This window comes from Bos javanicus, chromosome X (genome assembly GCF_032452875.1).
Source record: "Bos javanicus breed banteng chromosome X, ARS-OSU_banteng_1.0, whole genome shotgun sequence".
Taxonomy (NCBI): Eukaryota; Metazoa; Chordata; class Mammalia; order Artiodactyla; family Bovidae; genus Bos; species Bos javanicus.
In genome coordinates, this window is record NC_083897.1 from 76,656,804 (window position 1) to 76,676,116 (window position 19,313).

General features: G+C 35.9%; 1 protein-coding gene across 9 annotated transcripts in view; it reads left to right on the forward strand.

The window, feature by feature from the left end:
- Positions 1–19,313, forward strand: part of ATRX (ATRX chromatin remodeler) — a 286,342-nt gene that overhangs the window by 220,442 nt on the left and 46,587 nt on the right. For 8 of the 9 annotated variants that reach the window (XM_061409663.1, XM_061409658.1, XM_061409661.1 and 5 more), the window contains 3 exons: positions 1,385–1,538; positions 4,465–4,571; positions 11,585–11,693. In XM_061409663.1, coding sequence (XP_061265647.1) covers positions 1,385–1,538; positions 4,465–4,571; positions 11,585–11,693 — 370 coding nt within the window. Of the gene's footprint in view, positions 1–20; positions 1,362–1,384; positions 1,539–4,464; positions 4,572–11,584; positions 11,694–19,313 lie in introns of those variants that run through there. The other variant, XM_061409667.1, reaches the window with a different exon arrangement.

The following is a 19,313-nucleotide window of genomic DNA, read 5'->3' on the forward strand; positions in this document are numbered from 1 at the left end:
GATTCTTTTCGACCCCATAGTCTGCAGCACGCCAGGCCTCCCTGTCTATCACCAGCTCCAAGAGTTTACTCAAACTCATGTCGGTCAAGTCGGTGATGCCATCTAACCATCTCATCCTCTGTCATCCCCTTCTCTTCCTGCCTGCAATCTTTCCCAGCATCAGGAAAGTATCTTTTCCAGTGAGTCAGTTCTTCACATCAGGTGGCCAAAGTACAACTATACATATATAATTATACATATGTTCCATTTACATGTAGTTTAAAAACATGAAATATAATATACAGTTCGGTGATGTACGTTAGTGAAAATTTAAAAACATACACATAAAAAGTAAATATAAAATTTAGGGTTTTATTTATCTCTCAGAAAGAAGGGTGGGAAATAAGAGAAGAGCTGTATTATGCTTCAACTGCATCAGAAGCAGATTTAACAAGTTTTAAAATTTGACAAAGATGCAATGTGTGAACACTGTTATTCTTTATTATATGTATACTTTTCTGAATATGTAGAATACTTTATAACAATACAAAAATTTAAAGTACTTTGCATTAAATGGCATCTGAGAAGGCACAGAAATATGTTAAACCTGTACATTCTGTATTTGAAACTTAACTGTGTATCTTTCATAGGTATTTTGTTACTTGCTTCTCATACCTTTTTATAGTCAACGTTTATGGGGAAAATAAGAGCAAAATAATGTTTTCCTCTTTTTTTAAAGAGCAACATGATTTAACATGAGATGATGATGCTGGGAAGAATCTTTGTTTGAGTTTTCCAGAATTCTAGTACAGTGAAAGTTTTCCTGCCCCTAAGATCTTTTCTCTCTTGATCTCTGAGTCAGTCTCTCTTCCCTTCTCTCCCTCTCTCTTTGGGTCTCTCCGTCTTTTTCTCCTGGTCCCTATCTGTTAGGGTGTGCTTTGGGATTATACTGTCTCAGGGCCTGGGGAACTTAATTTCTTTGGGTCTCTGTCTTTCTGAACCCCTCCCCCCACCCCAAATTCTGTTTCTCATACTTGCACTGTCTCAAGGTCTGTCTCTTGCTTACTCTGTATTTGGAGGCCCTCCCCCATGTCTGTGTGCATATGTGTGTGTTTTTATGTTCCTTTGTATATGTCTGATTCTCTGTCTCTCTATTTCCTTTTCCTGGAGTCCTCTGTGCCTCACCTCCCCCACCTCTTGTCTTTCTCTTGGAGTGTAGAACTCTTTATTTCCTATGGTTGTCTTTTTTCCTCTCTCTCCCTACCAGTCTGTTTCTTTCTCAGTCTCTCCCTGAGTTGGTTGGTCTATATCTGTTTCTCTTAATCTCTTTCTTAATCCCACTCTGGAGTCTTTCAGTTTCTTCTCTTATTTGCCTACTTATTTATGTTTCATTTATTTTGTTTAGGTAAAGCTACTTCCTCTTCTAATCCAAGCAGTCCAGCTCCAGACTGGTACAAAGATTTTGTTACAGATGCTGATGCTGAGGTTTTAGAGCATTCTGGAAAAATGGTACTTCTCTTTGAAATTCTTCGAATGGCAGAGGAAATTGGGGATAAAGTGTAAGTTCTTTCCTATTTCCTATTTTTATTAAACAAATTTTTGATAACCTTTTTATTGTTTCAACTACTTAAATCTGTTTTGTTTTCTTCCTTTTTAAAGATGTAATTTCTTGGTTAGTGTAGTGACAACTATCTTCCTTCTAAGCCACTATTTCTGAGTGCATAGTCTGGATGTTCCTTCAGTGCCATTTTCCCCTTCTGCCTGTAGAATCTTGAACTTATTTCCTTGAGCCAAGTCTCTACTTGGTATCTGTATTTCATCATTTTCAGAATCATTTTTCAATCCATGCAGTGTGGTTTCTACACTGTTACTTAACTAAGATTTCCCCCTCCAAAGTCACTTTGTTGTTTTTATTGTTTAGTTGCTAAGTTGTGTCTGATTCTTTTGCGCCCCCATAGACTATAACCACCTGGCTCCTCTGTCCATGGGATTTCCCAGGCAAGAATACTGGAGTGCATTGCCATTTCCTTCTCCAGTGGATTGTCCCCACCCAGGGATCTAACCTGCATCTCCTGCATTGGCAGGCGGATTCCTTATTGCTGCGCCACCAGGGAAGCCCCCTAATGTCACCTATTGACCTTCTAATTTCCAAATCTAGTGGATACTTCTCAGACTTTATTTTACCCCTTTTTGACTACTCTCTATAATTTCTCCTTTGTTTTTTGTTCCTGTTTTTTTTTTACTCCTAGCATTTGTGCCCCAATTCCCTTCCCTAGATTCCATCCCCCAGTCTTATCCTTCATTTTATTATTTAAAAATGTGCTTTTAAAATTTTGAACCATGCTTATCGTTTAGGCTTTTATAAGGCCCTGTGTTCTGGTCATAAAATATTTTTAAAATATAATGCTTGTAATATAAGAATTTTTTTGTTAAAATCTTTAAGCACTTTAATATAAGGCTAAAATAAAACAAATCTTCTATCTTAAAAAAATCTAATTTACTTTCTTTAACTTTCCTGGAAAGAGGTAGATTTCTTTTCTATTTTCATACCACCTTTTAATATACTTCTACTCTACTCTTAACACATTCTAATGTATTTATTTTTTTGCTGGATAGTGAGTTGTTTGAATTAATAGTTAATTATAAAAATATTGGTTTTTATTAACCACTGTACATGACACCAAGTAAGTACTCACTGCAAGTTATTTTTGTTATATATTGCCACTTAACACAGAAACAAGTAGTTCAGATAAGGGAGGATATTGGCATGGAATGGAATGGTAGTAGTGGAGATAAAGAGTGTGTTTTGGGGTAGAGAAACAATACTTGGTAGATTAAATGCAGGACAGTAAGAGTAGTCAAAGATGACTCCCAGGCTTTCCCCCTAAGTGCCTGTGAATTATGTTGTTATTTACCAAAATGAAGAAGACTAAGGGAGAACTAAGTTTATTAGAGGTAGTAAAGAGTTCTGCTGTGATTTTGTTAAGTTTCCAAGGCATATTGTATGTCCATGAGAGATGTCAAGTAGAAAGTAGATATTTGAGCTCCAAGTTCCTGAAGGGTCAGAAGAGACTGATGATTTAGACATGCTTATGCTTTTTTTTTCTATTAACTTTTATAGTTTAAAGTTAATTTTTATTGGATACCGTATAAGAATTTTATGAGTGTATAGGAGATTTTTAGTAGTCTTTTAATTTCCTAACAAGGAATATCTTTTACCATGTTCATCATAGATGCTCTCCTAGTTTCTCCTGAGTAGAATATTTTCCATTTCAGAAGGCTCCCTAGAGTTGAATACTTCAAAGTGTTAGAAAATGTATGCTTATCTTTAGTTTGTACTGTATTCCTATAGCTATTTCCCCCTAGTCTAAAATAGAATATATCTATTGCTTTTTAAAAATACTGTTATAATGATCATTTTTAGTTATTAACCCAAGTGATAAATGTTATCAACATTAAGACATAAAACTGCATTTCTGAAATTGTGATTACCACTATTCTTTGTCCAGTGTTTCATTATGGAAATTTTCAAACATAAAAAGCAGAAAGAATAAATAGAGTGAATACCTACATACCTGTTACCTAGAATCTATACTATATTTTATCATACTTTATTATATACCTATCTATCCCTCTATCCATCTTATTTTCCTGATACTTTTCAAAATAGGTTGCAGACATCACTACTACTGTTTCAATTGTCTCCTCTTCAGATAATGAGGGGTTTATCTCTTGTCACTGTAAGCTTTTTCTTCTCAGTTGATTGTTCTATTCTTTGTATGGCTTAATTTCAGTCCTGACAATGGTTTTGAATATGCTTCAATTTTTAGCACTCATCTCAAAATATGGTCACAGTAAACAAAACACTTCAGCTGAGTTTTTATTAACACATAATTATAGTGAGTCTGGTTATTATTTACTTTGGATCCTGTCATTCCATTCTTGTAATCTGATAGAATGGTTTTCCAACATCTAAATAACATTATTGCTTCATATTCACTTATGGTCAGCTAAGACTTTTTTTTCTTTTAAAGAAAAACTTGTCAAATTAGATTCTTCTGTTCTCTATTTATGCAGCTGAGGCTTAGACAGAAATTTGTTTTTTAGCATATGAATGTCCAGTTTTGCAAGACTATTGTTAAGAAGACTTCTTTCCATTGAGTTGCTTTTGCCTCTTTGTCAAAAACCAGTTAACTGTTGTGTGGCTTTATATCTGGATTATATTCTGTTCCATTGATTTGTGTTGGTTTCTTTGTCAGTGCTGTACTATTTTGATTATACTAGCTTTGTGCTGAAATCATGTATACTTATGCCTCCAACTTTTTTCCTTTCGAAATTGTTTGGCTACTCTATGTGCTTGGCATATCCATATAAACTTTAGAATCAGCTTGTTAATTTCTGCCAAAAAAGTCCTACTGAGGTTTTGATTAGAAATGTGTTGAGTTTGTTACTCTTTTAATCTATGAACACTGATTTGTTTTTCAGCCTTGTTTTCAGCCAGTCTCTCATATCTCTGGACTTGATTGAAGATTTTCTTGAATTGGCTAGTAGGGAAAAGACAGAAGATAAAGATAAGCCTCTTATTTATAAAGGTGAGTTATGTTTACATATCATAATTTTTAAAATGTTCATTCAGACATATAAACATTTTAACAGTAGAAGAAAAAAATTACCTGGACTCACAACCTTAATATATATATATTTTTTCTGCACTTTCTTTTTGTTCTTATCCCTATAAATATGGTCTTTGTTGCTGCTGTTGTAGCAAAGTTTTTTTTGTTTTTTTAAACAGTGTTGTTGAGATATACTTCACATAACATGCAATTTACCTACTTAAGGTATACAGTTCAATGGTTTTTAGTATATTTTCAGAGTTGTGCAGCTATCACCATAGTCAGTTTTTGAACATATTGATTACCAAAGAAACACTGTTCCCTTTAGCTATCACTCTGCTAACCTCCTTTCTGCCACTTTACCCTTAAGCAATCACTAATTTACTTTCTCTTTATATAGATTGATATTGACTTATTCTGGACCTTTCATGTAAATAGAGTCATATAATATCTGGTCTTTCGTGACTTCTTTTGCATAGCATGTTTTTAAGGTTCATCCAAGTTGTAGCAAGTGTCACTGCTTTATTCCTTTTTTGACCTACTAATATTCTGTTTTATGGTTAATACCCACATTTTGATTATCCATTCATTAATTCATAGATATTTGAGTTTTTTCTCTTTTTGGCTGTTGTGAATAGTACAGCTATGAATGTTTGTATACAAGTTTTTATTTCTTTAAAAATCTGTTTTTACTTGTTTGGGATATATTGGATAGTTACGAATGGAACTGTTGTGTCATATGCAGTTCTAAGTTTAACGTATTGAAGATTAACCAAACTGTTTTCTATACTGGCTGCACTCAAGAAGCATTGTACAAGGGTTCTCACTTCTCCACATCTTTATCAACATTTGTTTTCTGTTGCTGAATTATAGCCATCCTAGTGGCTGTGAAATGGTATCTCATTGTGATTTTGATTTGTATTTCTCTAGTGACTAATGAGGAGAAGGAAATGGCAACCCACTCCAGTGTTCTTGCCTGGAGAATCCCAGGGACGGTAGAGCCTGATGGGCTGCCGTCTGTGGGGTCACACGGAGTCGGACACGACTGAAGTGACTTAGCAGTGACTAATGATTTTGACCATTGTTTCTTGGCCATTTGTATTTCTTCTTTGGGAAAATTATTATTTGGGTCCTTTGCTCATTTGAAAGACTTTTTTTTTAAAAAAAAATTTTAAAAATATTCTGTTTAGGAGGCCATTTTCAGATATATGCTTTGTAAATACTTTCTCTCATTCTTTGGGTTGTCTTTTCACTTTCTAGGTAGTATTTCATTTTTATGAAGTCTAATTTACATTTTTTTCTTTTGTTACTTATGCTTTTAGTGTCATATTTAAGAAACCATTGCCAAATCCAAGTTCATGAATATTTACTCCTATGCTTCCTTCAAAAAATTATATAGTTTTAGCTCTTTTGGTTAGGTCTTTGATGCATTAATTGGTTAGGATTTTGATGCATTAATTTTTATATATGCTATGAAGTTAAAAATCCAACTTCAGTCTTTTGCTGTGGCTATCCAGTTGTCAAACACTATTTACTGAGAAGACTGTTCCTTCTCCATTCATCGTTTCTGGGCACCCTTGTTGAAAATTAGTTGACCAAAGAGACAGATTTATTTTTTGACTCCCCAAGTTTTGTTCCATTTATCTATATGTCTGTCCTCATGCCAGTAGCACACTGTTCTGATTACATTTGCTTTGAAAGAAAGCTTTGAAAGTGTGATTCCTCCTACATTGTTTCTCTTCAACATTTTTGTGTGTGTGTGTGTGTGTGGCTATTCTGGATCCCTTGCAATTCCATATGAATTTTAGAATTAGCTTGTAAAGTTTACAAAGACGTCAGCTTGAATTCTGTTAGAAATTGCATTGAACTTTTAAGTTCTTTTTAGCAAGTATTGCCTTCTTAACAATATTAAGTCTTCTGATCTATGAACATGGGATGTTTTAACATTTACTTAAGTCTTGAATTTCTTTCACCAGTGTTTTATAGTTTTCAGTGTATGCATTTTGCATTTCTTATGTTAAATTTATTTTATTCTTTTTGATAATATTATGAGTGGAATTGTGTCCTTATTTTCAATTTTGAATTTTCATTGCAAATGTAAGTTTTGCATATTAAATCATTTATTAGTTCTAGTAGTTTTTTGTGGATTTTAAAGGATTTTCCTTATGCAAGATCATGTCATCTGCAAATAATGATTTACTTCTTCCTTTCCAATATAGATTACGTTTATTTCTTTTTCTTGACTATTTCCCTCGTTAGAACTTCTAGTACAGTGTTGAATTAATGTGACATAACCAGACATCCTTTTCTTGTTCCTAATCTTAGAGGGAAAGCATCTGATCTTTCACCATTCTGTATAATGTTATTTATATTTTTTAGTAGATAGCATTTATGATGTTGAGGAAATTCTCTTCTATTTCCAGTTTTTTGAGTGTGTTTTTCTTATCATGAATGTGTATTGAATATTGTTAGGTGATTTCTTTGTGTCTATTGAGATGATCATGTGGAATTTTTTTAAATTAATTTGTTAATTTAAAATTTTCCCCCAGGAATAATTTATTCTTATATACCTTAAGATGTGGAGCTTCCCACTTGGCTCAGTGGTCAAAGAATCCACCTGCAAATGCAGGAGATGTGGATTGGGGAGATCCCCTGGAGGAGGAAGTGGCAACCCACTCCAGTATTCTTGCCTGGAAAATCCCAAGGACAGGAGCCAGGCAGGCTCCAGTCCATGGAGTTGCAAGGAATAGGACACCACTGAGTGACTAAGCATGCATACACCTTAAGATATATCCTAAGACTTTTAAACTTTTAATGTTATTTAAAAATTAAACAACTAAGGATTTCCCTGCCAATGCAGGGGACATGGATTTGATTCCTGGTCCTGGAAGATTCCACATGTGGTGGAGCAACTAAGCCCATGCGCCACAACTACTGAGCCTGCACTCTAGAGCCCTCTAGCTGTGACTACCGATCCTGTGTGCCACAACTACTGAAGCCTATATGCCTTTGAACCTGTGCTCCACAACAAGAGAAGCCCCCACAATGAGAAGCCTGCATGCTGCAGTGAAGTGTAGCTGCAACTATAGAAAGCCCACACAAAAGCAACAAAGACCCAGCGCAGCCAAAAATAAAAAAACACATCCTATTTGTGGGAATCATTAATACAGCTAGATCATTTATTCTAGAAATCCTTAATATTTGAATCTTGTAGGATATTACAGTCCTTAGAACATAAAATTTGACTTGATGAGACATACTTTGTTCTTTTGTTTTAGTCTAAATTCTCAAAGGAATGGATGTGTTAATTTTTTTAATGGAAATACAGTTGGTTTATAACACTGTATTAATTTCAGGTTGGGTCTCTGGTTTGGCAAGATCCCCTGGAGAAGGAAATGGCGGCCCACTCCAGTATTCTTGCCTGGAGAATTCCGTGGACAGAGGAGCCTTGTAGGCTACAGCCCATTGGTTCACAAAGAGTCAGAAACAACTGAGCGACTAACACTTAAACTTCTATACAGCATAGTGATTCAGTAGTTTTGCAGATTATACGCCACTAAAAGTTTTATAAAATAATGACTGTTATTCCCTGTGTTATACAATATACCCTTTTTAAAAAATCTATTTTATACATAGTAGTTGGTATCTTTTAATCCCTTACCTCTCTCTTACCCCTCTCCTCTGCCTCTCCCCCTTGGTAACCACTAGTTTGTTTTCTGTATCTCTGAGTCTGTTTCTGTTTTGTTATATACCTTTGTATGGGTAATTTTTTGTATTTTACATGTTAGTGATACAGCATCTGTCTTTTCTCTATCTGAATTATCTCACTAAGTAGACTATTTCCTAGGTTCATCCATATTGCTGAAAATGGAAGAATCTCACTCTTTTTTTTTATTGCTGAGTAATATTCATGTGTCTGTGTTTGAGTGTATACCACAAATTTTTAATCATTTGTCTGTTGATGGACTTTTGAGTTACTCCCATATCTTGACTACTCCTGTGTACGTTGGGGTGCATGTATGTGTTTGAATTAGTGTTTTCAGACTTTTTGGATATATACCCAGGAGTGGAATTATGGGATGTTACTGCTGCTGCTGCTAAGTCGTTTCAGTCATGTCCAACTCTGTGTGACCCCAGAGACGGCAGCCTACTAGACTCCCCTGTCCCTGGGATTCTCCAGTCAAGAACACTGGAGTGGGTTGCCATTGCCTTCTCCATGCTGGATGTTATGGTAGTTCTATTTTTAGTTTTTTTGAGAAACTTCCATACTATTTTCCATAGTGGCTGAACCAATTTACATTCCCACCAACAGGGTAAAAGGGTTTCCTTTTCTCCACATATTCGCCAACATTTGTTATTTGTAGATTTTTTGATGATAGCCATTCTGGCAAGTGGGAAAGGATATTATGGTTTCATTTGCATTTCTTTAATAATTAGTCAATTATTAAATTAAAAGATGCTTGCTCCTTGAAGAAAAGCTATGACAAACCTAGACAGCATATTAAAAAGCAGAGACATTATTTTGCCTACAAAGGTCTGTCTAGTCAAAGCTATATGGTTTTCCCAGTGGTCATGTATGGATGTGAGAGTTGGATCATAAAGAAAACTGAGTGCTGAAGATCTGTTGCTTTTGAACTGTGGTGTTGGAGAAGCCTCTTGAGAGTCCTTTGGACTACAAGGAGATCAAACCAGTCAATCCTAAAGGTAATCAGTCCTGAATATTCATTGGAAGGACTGATGCTGAAGCTGAAGCTCGAATACTTTGGCCACCTGATGAGAAGAACTGACTAACTGGAAAAGACCCTGATGCTCGGAAAGATTGATGGCAGCAGGAGAAGGGGACGACAGAGGATAAAATGGTTGGGTGGCATCACTGAATTGATGGACATGAGTTTGAGCAAGCTCCGGGAGTTGGTGATGGACAGGGGAGCCTGGTGTGCTGTGTAGTCCATGGAGTCCCAAAACATCAGACATTACTGAGCAACTGAACTGAATAATTAGTGATGTCAAACATCTTTTAATGTCCCCATCAGCTCATATGGTTGCACTCATCTCCCATGATAGTAAGGTCATGCTTAAAATCTTGCATGCTAGGCATGAACCAAGAACTTCCAGGCGTCCAAGCTAGGTTTAGAAAAGGCAGAGGTACCAGACATCAAATTGCCAACATTTGCTGGATCATAGAGAAAGCAAGGAAATTCCAGAAAAACATCTACCTCTCTTTTATCAACTACACTAAAGCCTTTGACTGTGTGAGTCATTACAAACTGTGGAAAACTCTTAAAGAGATGGGAATACCAGACCACCTTACCTGTCTCCTGAGAAACCTGTATGCAGGTCAAGAAGCAACAGTTAGAACCCTCTATGGAACAACTGATTGGTTCAGGATTGAGAAAGGAGTGTTGACAGGGCTGTCTGTTTGTCACCCTGTTTATTTAACCTATACACTGAGCTCATCATGAAGAATGCCAGGCTAGATGAAGCACAAGCTGGAATCAAGATAGGCAGGAGAAACAATAACAACCTCAGATATACACATGATACCACTCTAATAGTAGAAGCAAAGAGAAACTAAAGAACCTGTTGATGAGGGTGAAGGATGAGAGTCAAAAACCTGATTTAAAACTAAATATTAAAAAAACTAAGATGATGGCAATCAGCCCCATTATTTTGTGGCAAATAGAAGGGAAAAGGTGGAAGCAATGACAGATTTCGTCTTCTTGGGCTCTAAAATCACTGCAGATGGTGACTGCAGCCATAAAATAAGATGATTGCTTCTTGGCAGGAAAGCTATGACAAACCTAGACAGTGTGTTGAAAAGCAGAGACATTGCTCTGCTGACAAAGGCCCATATAATCAAGGCTATGGTCTTCCCAGAGGTCACATAAGGTTGTGAAACATGAACTCTGAAGAAGGCAAAGGGCCAAATAATTGATGCCTTCAAATTGTGGTGCTAGAGAAGACTCTTGAGAGTCCATTGGACAGCAAGGAGATCAAACCAGTCAATCTTAAAGGAAATCAACCCTGAATACTCATTGGAATGATTGATGCTGATGCTGAAGCTCCAGTATTTTGGTCAACTGATGCAAACAGCTGAATCATTGAAAAAGTCCCTGATGCTGGGAAAGATTTAGAGCAGAAGAAGAGGGCATCAGAGGATGAGATGGCTGGATGGCACCACCGTTTCAAAGGACGTGACCTTGGGCAATCTTCCAGACATGGTGAGGGACAGGGAGGCCTTGGCATGCTACAGTCCCTGGAGTCATAATGAGTTGGACATGACTGGGTGACTGAACAACAACAATGCCCTCTTTGGAAAAAATATCTGTTCAGGTCTCCCCATTTTCTGATAGTACTGTTTGTTGATATTTAGCTGTATGAACTGTTTGTATATTTTGGATATTAACGCCTTGTTGGTCATATCGTTTGTGAATATTATCTCCCATTCCGTGGATTTTCTTTGCATTTTGTTAGTGGTTTCCTTTGCAGTGCAAGAGCTTTTAAGTGTAATTAGGTCCCACTGATTTATTTTTGCTTTTATTTATTTCACCTTAGTAGATCATAGAATGTTTTTTAGCGTATAAATAAGTATTCAGTCATTATTTGTTCAGTGAATGAATAAATGCATTCAGTGTCTTTGGTTTTTATCTGTTTAGTATCAACTTGTTAATAACAAAGGGGGAAACCTTGTCATTTTTAGATTTAATTAAAAAGAATTTTCATACAGCTTAATTATATTCTTTTGAAAGTTTTTTAGGATTCTAATCAAGGATGAAATTTACATGTAGGTGAAATAGTTTTGAGAGTACTTTTGCTATTCAATATGTGTTAGAAGGAAATCTCTGGTAAATTGCACTTGTAATACAATGTTATCTCTTGTCTTGCTCTGCAAATAGAGTATATATAAATAGCTCTTAAATGGCAAGCAAAAAAGATAAATCTTTTACTACTAGGATTATATGTATATATCTTTTTTCTTGTTGAATTTTCAGGTGAAGGGAAGTGGCTCAGAAACATTGACTATTACCGTTTAGATGGCTCTACAACTGCTCAGTCAAGGAAAAAGTGGGCTGAAGAATTTAATGATGAAACTAATGTGAGGTAAGAAGCATTTTCTGAATGTATAATTTTTTAAAAATCATTCTAAATCTGCGGATAATAAAATTTACTCTTTTATTGTCTACTACTATAATTTTTGACAAATACAAGATAAAGTCCAGATATAAAATGCTTTCATCATCCTTTAGGAAATTCACTCATGGGATCATGCAGTTTGTAGCTTTTTGAATCTTACTTTTTTCACTTAGCAAAATGCATTTGAGATTCATCCTCATTACTGCATGTCAATAGTTAGTTCCTTTTTATTGTTGAGTTGTATTTCATTATAGTATTTCATTGTGTAGGTATAAGGTTTGTTACCATAGTTTTCATTGTTTGAATGTGTTCATTATATGGATGAGTGGTTTGTTTAATCACTTCTGTTTGAGAGACCTTGGAGTTGCTTCCAGGTTTTGAAATTAAAATTGAAGCTGTTTTAAAGATTCATGTGTAAGTTTTGTGTGACCATAGATATTTGTCCAAGTGAAATGAAAATCTAGAAGTGCAGTTGCTGGGCTACATGGTAAATTTATGTTTAAGTTTGTAGGAAACTGCCAAACAGTTTTCCAAAGTAATTGTATAGTTTTGCATTCCCACCAGCAGTGTATGAGAGTTCTAGTTGTTCTACCTCCTTGGTATTATAGTTAAAAATAAAAATTTACCCATTCTAATAGGTGTGTAATGGAACCTTACATGGTTTTAATTTGCATTTCCCTAATGATATTTGATGAGAAGCATCTTTCATGTGTTTATCATCTTTGGAGACACAGGTGTTAAAGTTAAGGTATTCTTGATCTCTTTATTGTAGAAACTTGAATAATGTACTTCAAACCACTGTAGGTAGAAGTTGTGTTATATATGTGTTACTGATGTTGCTTTTAACGGTTAGCAATTAATATACTTGAACTGAATTTGTAAGAGAAAAATTTATGTGTATATGTACGTATAAATATTTGCACACACACGTGTGTGTATGAAAAAATTGCCTTTAAGAAAGTAATGAAGAGTTGGGGTTAGCTTTTTCTTAACTTTTTGTTTTGTATTGGAGTATAGCCAATTAACAGGGCTTCCCTAGTGGCTCATGTGGTATAGAATCTGCCTGCAGTGTGGGAGATCCAGGTTCAGTCCCTGCTTTGGGAAGATCTCCTGGAGAAGGGAATGGCAACCCACTCCAGTATTCTTGCCTAGAGAATTCCACGGACAGAGAAGCCTGGTAAGCTATAGTTTATGAGATCTCAAAGAGTTGGACACGACTGAGCAACTAACACTCACACATAGCCGATTAACAGTGTTTCAAGTGGACAACAAAGGGCCTGATGAGATTAGTTGAATGAAAAGATGGCTGAGATATGCCTTAGTAAATGTTCTAAAGTTTGAGAGGTAGTATATTGTGTGTAAAACATGTTTTAATTTTAGCAGAGTCCTAAACTACGTGTGTGCGTGCTAAGTTGCTTCAGTCGTGTCTGACTCTTTGTGACCCTATGGGCTGTAGCTTGCCAGGCTCCTCTGTCCATGGGATTCTCCATGCAAGAATACTAGAGTGAGTTGCCATGACCTCCTCCAGGGTATCTTTCCAATCCAGGGATTGAACCTGCCACTCCTACATTGCAGGCAGATTCATTGCAGGTAGCACATTGAGCTACCAGGGAAGCCCGTTGTGAACTACACCTAGGGTTATAACTAGGGAAATTCCAGTTAGACCATAGGAAAGAATATATTTTTATTAGGTATTTAAAATCTGTAGAGTCTGGAAAGCTTACAAAGGGATTGAGTACAGTAAAGTTATTTTTTAATGGTTATATAACTATATAAAGATAAGTACATTTTTGTGTTCTGTTTGCCATGTTTTAAAAAGTTATCATTTGTGCATGAGTGTGAAGAAAGAATTCTGAGTAATCCTGCTCTTGTCAAATTTAATCTGAACCTTTGACTTGTTCAGTTTCCCAAATTTGTAAATGTCATAATAGCATATGATTTGTCATGTAAGAGTTATATTTGATAGCTAGTGATGAAAGTGAAAGTGGAGAGTGAAAAAGTTGGCTTAAAGCTCAACATTCAGAAAACGAAGATCATGGCATCCGGTCCCACCACTTCATGGGAAATAGATGGGGAAACAGTGGAAACAGTGTCAGACTTTATTTTTCTGGGCTCCAAAATCACTGCAGATGGTGACTGCAGCCATGAAATTAAAAGACGCTTACTCCTTGGAAGGAAAGTTATGACCAACCTAGATAGCATATTCAAAGGCAGAGACATTACTTTGCCAATAAAGGTCCGTCTAGTCAAAGCTATGGTTTTTCCTGTGGTCATGTATGGATGTGAGAGTTGGACTGTGAAGAAAGCTGAGCACCGAAGAATTGATGCTTTTGAACTGTGGTGTTGGAGAAGACTCTTGAGAGTCCCTTGGACTGCAAGGAGATCCAGCCAGTCCATTCTGAAGGAGATCAGCCCTGGGATTTCTTTGGAAGGAATGATGCTAAAGCTGAAACTCCAGTACTTTGGCCACCTCATGCGAAGAGTTGACTCATTGGAAAAGACTCTGATGCTGGGAGGGATTGGGGGCAGGAGGAGAAGGGGACGACAGAGGATGAAATGGCTGGATGGCATCACTGACGCGATGGACGTGAGTCTGAGTGAACTCCGGGAGTTGGTGATGGACAGGGAGGCCTGGCGTGCTGCGATTCATGGGGTCGCAAAGAGTCACACATGACTGAGCAACTGAACTGAACTGAACTAAAGGAAACAATGTTGAAATATGGTTGTGAGCAGTCACCTTGGCTTATTCACTAGCAAATTAAACCCCTTAAACATCTGCCAGAAAGTGTCTCTTATTCAGATTCTTCATGTATGTGCGTGTGTTTACAGACACACATACATAACACACACACAAACACCCCATGGATTTCAGGAGTTACTCTTGAGTAGCTAAATCTGTCTGGATTAAATCTGCAAATGTGAAAGATTATGTCTGTTTTTCTATCTATCCATCTTCTATTTTCTCATGACTTGTTAATTTTCAGAAAATAAATATAATTTTGTTTATTGTTAAGCCATTAGACACTTTAAGCTTTAAAATAGTAACATAATGCCTTGTATGGCCAGGAAGTACTTTTAACAGTCTCAGGGTCTTTGGTTAGCTTGATACTGTTTTTTTAAACTTATTTATTTTATTTATATTTATTTATATGTTTATTTATTTATACTATTTAGAGTCAAAGGTACTTACAAAGATAGAGAGGTACTGTGACCTGTTTCTCCTAATGGTTACATCTTGTAGTTCTGGTTCAGTCACTCAGTCATGTCCAACCCTTTGCTACCCCCATGGACTGCAGCATGCCAGGCTTCTCTATCCTTCACTGTCTCCCAGAGTTTGATCAGATTCATATCCTCTGAGTCAATGATGCCATCCAACCATATCATCCTCTGTTGCCCCCTTCTCCTTTTGCCTTCAGTCTTTCCCAGCATCAGGGTCTTTTCCAATGAGTTGGCTCTTCTCTACTGTTGAGCTCATCTGTTGAGTTTTTTGTTGTTGTTGTTACTGTATTTTTCATTTTCTGAGATTTCCATTTTGTTCTTCTGTTTGAGTTGTGGTATAATTCTTAATTCTCCACCTGATTTCTTCTGATACTAATCCAGTAGCAGGAGAGTGGGTTTTTCTTACAACCACTTGGTGGGAATGGATATCCTAGTTCCCTACATGGTCTTCACTGACATTGCTGGATTGGTGAGAGGACTTTGTTAACTCAAACTTATCTGACACTATTTTGGCTATGCCTTGTTGCAATTAGGTGAGGATGGAAGTCTGGGCTTCCCTCTCAGCCTTTAGTGACAAGGGTGAAGGTACCCCACATTTTGTCTGTACTGTTTGACTGGTGTCGAATGATTGTTGTTGTAAAGTTTTCTGTCTTGCTGGTCTGGCCCTTGTTTGGTCCTTTTGCTAGAGAGCAGGCTTTCTGTGGAGATTTTGATAGCACCCACTGGTGTTTCCAGATTGCTCAGTTCTTTAGCACTCAGTCTGGGATATACAAGGCAAAAAGAAAGCCTGTGGAAGTTACTGCTATATTATGTGTTAGGTCTCAAGCCCCTGTGCTTCCTTCTCACTTTTAAGAAACTTCTTGTTTGTTTTATATAGAGTATTCAGGCATTTTTGCTGTATTTATGGTGGGAAATAGGACTTCCCAGGTGGTATAGTGGTGAAGAATCTGCCTGCCAATGCAGGAGACGCAAGAGACACAGGTTTGTTCCCTGGGTTAGGAAGATCTGGAGTAGGAAATGGCAACCCACTCTAGTATTCTTGCTTGAAGAATCCCATGAACAGAGGAGCCTGGCAGGCTACATTCCATAGGGATTGCAAAGTTAGACACGACTGAGCAACTGAGTGTGCGTGCATGTGTGTGTGCACACGGTGAGGAATAGGGAACAGCATGTCTATTTTATCTTTCCAGAATTAGAAGTCCAAAAATGACACTTTTTCAAGAATTTTATCTTTTAGTGAACATATAGATTGCTTATGTTGTGTGTATGTCTAGAAGTGGGATTGCTAGGTAATGTGTATGTGCATATTCAGCTTTAGCTTATACTCCCAAAACATTTTTCCCAAATGGTTGTACCAATTTACACTCCAGCTAGTAGAGTATGTGTTTCATTTTGTTATCTGTCCTAATCATAGCTTGATGTCAGTTTTTTATTAACCCATTGTCATAGATATATAGTAGTAGTAAGACTTCATAATCTTTTAAAAAGTATTTATTTATTTGGCTGCATCAGATCTTAATTGTGGCATACAGTATCTTTTTTGTGTCATGCAGGATCTTTCATTGCATGGCACAAACTCAGTAGTTCTAGCTTGCGGGTTTAGTTGCCCTGCAGCATGTGGGATCTTAGTTAACGGATGAGGGATTGAACTCGCGTACCCTGCATTGCAAGGTAGATTCTTAACTGCTGGACCGCTAGGGAAGTCCCAAGGCTTCATAATCTTGATCTGTATTTTCCTGATAATTAATTCCAAGTAGTTTATAGGTTTAAATATTGAAACTAAAGCATAAAGGTTTTAACTGGCAATAGCACATTTTCCTGATTTTGTAGTAAGAATTTTTTTGTAAATAGGACACACAAAGTACTGACCATAAAAGGAAAAATTGATAAATTGAGCATGATTAAAATTAAGAACTTTTATTCATCGAAGGCATTTCATGCTAAAATGAAAAGGCAAAGCATAAGCTGGGAGAAGCTATTTTCAATAAAAGGATTCAAAAAGGACTCTTATCCAGAATATGTAAAGAATTCTTAGAAATCAGGATACTAAACCAGACAACCTCATTGTTAGATGAGCAAAAAGCCTGGAAAAGACTTTACAAAAGATAATATCCAAATGACCAATACACATAGAAAAATGTGATCATTTTTATTAATCATCAGAAAAATACAAGTTAAACACATTTTTGTCAAAGATGCAAAAAAATGTTTCAATGAAGGGAGGATAAGCTTTTCAGTAAATGGTGTTGAAACAATGGGGTATTCATAAGATGAAAACAAACCTTGAATTAAGCCTAACCCCCATTCAAAAATCAAGTCAAAATGGATCCTAAATCTAAGTGTAAAAATTATACGTAAGAGAACATAGAAGAAAGTCTTCAGGAACTAAGATTAAGCAAAGATGTCCTAACTGTGACACCAAAAGCATATAAGCCATTAAATAAAAAATCAATAATTGAACAACCAAAATTAAAAACTTTTGTCTGTGAGAGACTATGTGAAGAAGAGGAAAAGACAAGTCACCAACTTACAGGAAATATTTGAAACTACATATCTAACAAAGAACTCATATGTAGAGTATGTGAAGAATTATCTAAATGTAACAGTAAGAGAAGTTGTTTTTTCAGTTAGAAAATTAGTCAAGGACTTAAACTTATGCTTCACTGAAGAGGATCTATATCTGGCAAAAGAAAAGAAAAAAACACAAGAAAAAGATGTTCAGCATGGCTCGCTAACAGGGAAATGTAAATTAAAATCACAAGATATCATTTCATATCTATCAAAGTAACTAAAAATAAAAAAATAGTAATACTGCCAAATGCTGGTGAGGTTGCAGAGAAACTGGATTTCTCCTGCAGTGCTGGTGAGAAAATGAAATGGCACAACCACTCTTCCTGAAAAATAGGTATTTTTTTTAAAACTAAACCATCAAATATTTACTTGCAGTCACAGTCTTGGAAATTTATGCCAGAGAAGTGAAAACTTTCTATGTGAAAATTTTCACATAGAAACCTATACACATCTTTATTTGTGATAACCAAAAACTGGAAACACCCCAAATGTCCTTTAACATGTGACTAGATAAACAAATTGTGATATGTCCATATAATGAAATACTGCTCAGCAGTAAAAAGAAATGAACTGTTGGTAATGATCCAGACAACAACTTGGATGGATCTTGAGGGTATTACGCTGAGTGAAAAATGCCAGTCTCAAAAAGTTACATATTATATGATTCCATTCATATGGTATTCTTGATGTGAGAAAATTATAGTGATAAAGAGCCCATTAGTGGTTGCCAGGGATTAGGGTTAAGGGGATAGTGTAAATACTAAGGGATAACATATGGGAGGTTTTTTGTGGTGATGGAACAGTTCTGATTCCTGCTTGTGGTAATGGTTATATGATTCTGCATATGTGATAAAATTTCATGGAGCTATACACCAAGCAATAAAAATACATATAAAAACCAGTGAAATCCAAATAAACTCTGTGATTGAGTTCATAGTATTATACCAGTACCCATGGCAGTTTCCTGTTTTTGACAACATATTGTAGCTATGTAAGATGTTGCCATTTGGAAAAGCTGGATGAACCAGTACACAGAAACTCTTTGTACCACTTTTGCAAATTCTTATGAACCGTAACTATTTTTTAAAGGTTATACTTTATTAAAAGACAATACCATGAGTTATCTAAGATCTGAAACATTGGAATTCTCATACTCTCCTGGCAGGAATGTAAATTGGAATAACCACTTTGGAGAACTATTTGTTCAGCTTTAATAGTGCCATATATACACTGTGTGATCCAGCAGTTCTACTCTTAGGTATATACCTAAAAGAAATGCTTGCAGGTTTTTAACCAAAAACATACAAAAGTGGTTTATAGCAATACCATCCAAATATGGTTCATATTTTAATTGTGTCTTAGTGTGTACCTTAATACTAAGAAAATCTAAAAATATCCTGGTTAAGTTTAATTTAGTATGGGCTTACATATTCCAGACTGAATAATATTAAAGGTTAAATAGTTGTAAAATAATTCTTGATACTGGTTCAGTCACTTGAATCTCTGTTTCTTTATTTTTCTTTTGAGGTCAAAATTACATGTTTGCTTCCCACTTGTATGCCTTTAAAAACCAAAATATGTCACTGACTACATCTTTATCATATAAATAAGTACCTCTGTTATTGCAAACTAGACTGTATTACAATTGTTTATATGTGTTTTTAAATTTTTTGTAGTTAGTGGTCTCCTTTAGTGCAGTTACCAGATTTTTTTTTTCATCTTTTGTATTTCCAGAGTAGTTCAGCACTTGGAATTGATAGCAGTTTGATAAACATACTTATTTAACCCATTCAACTC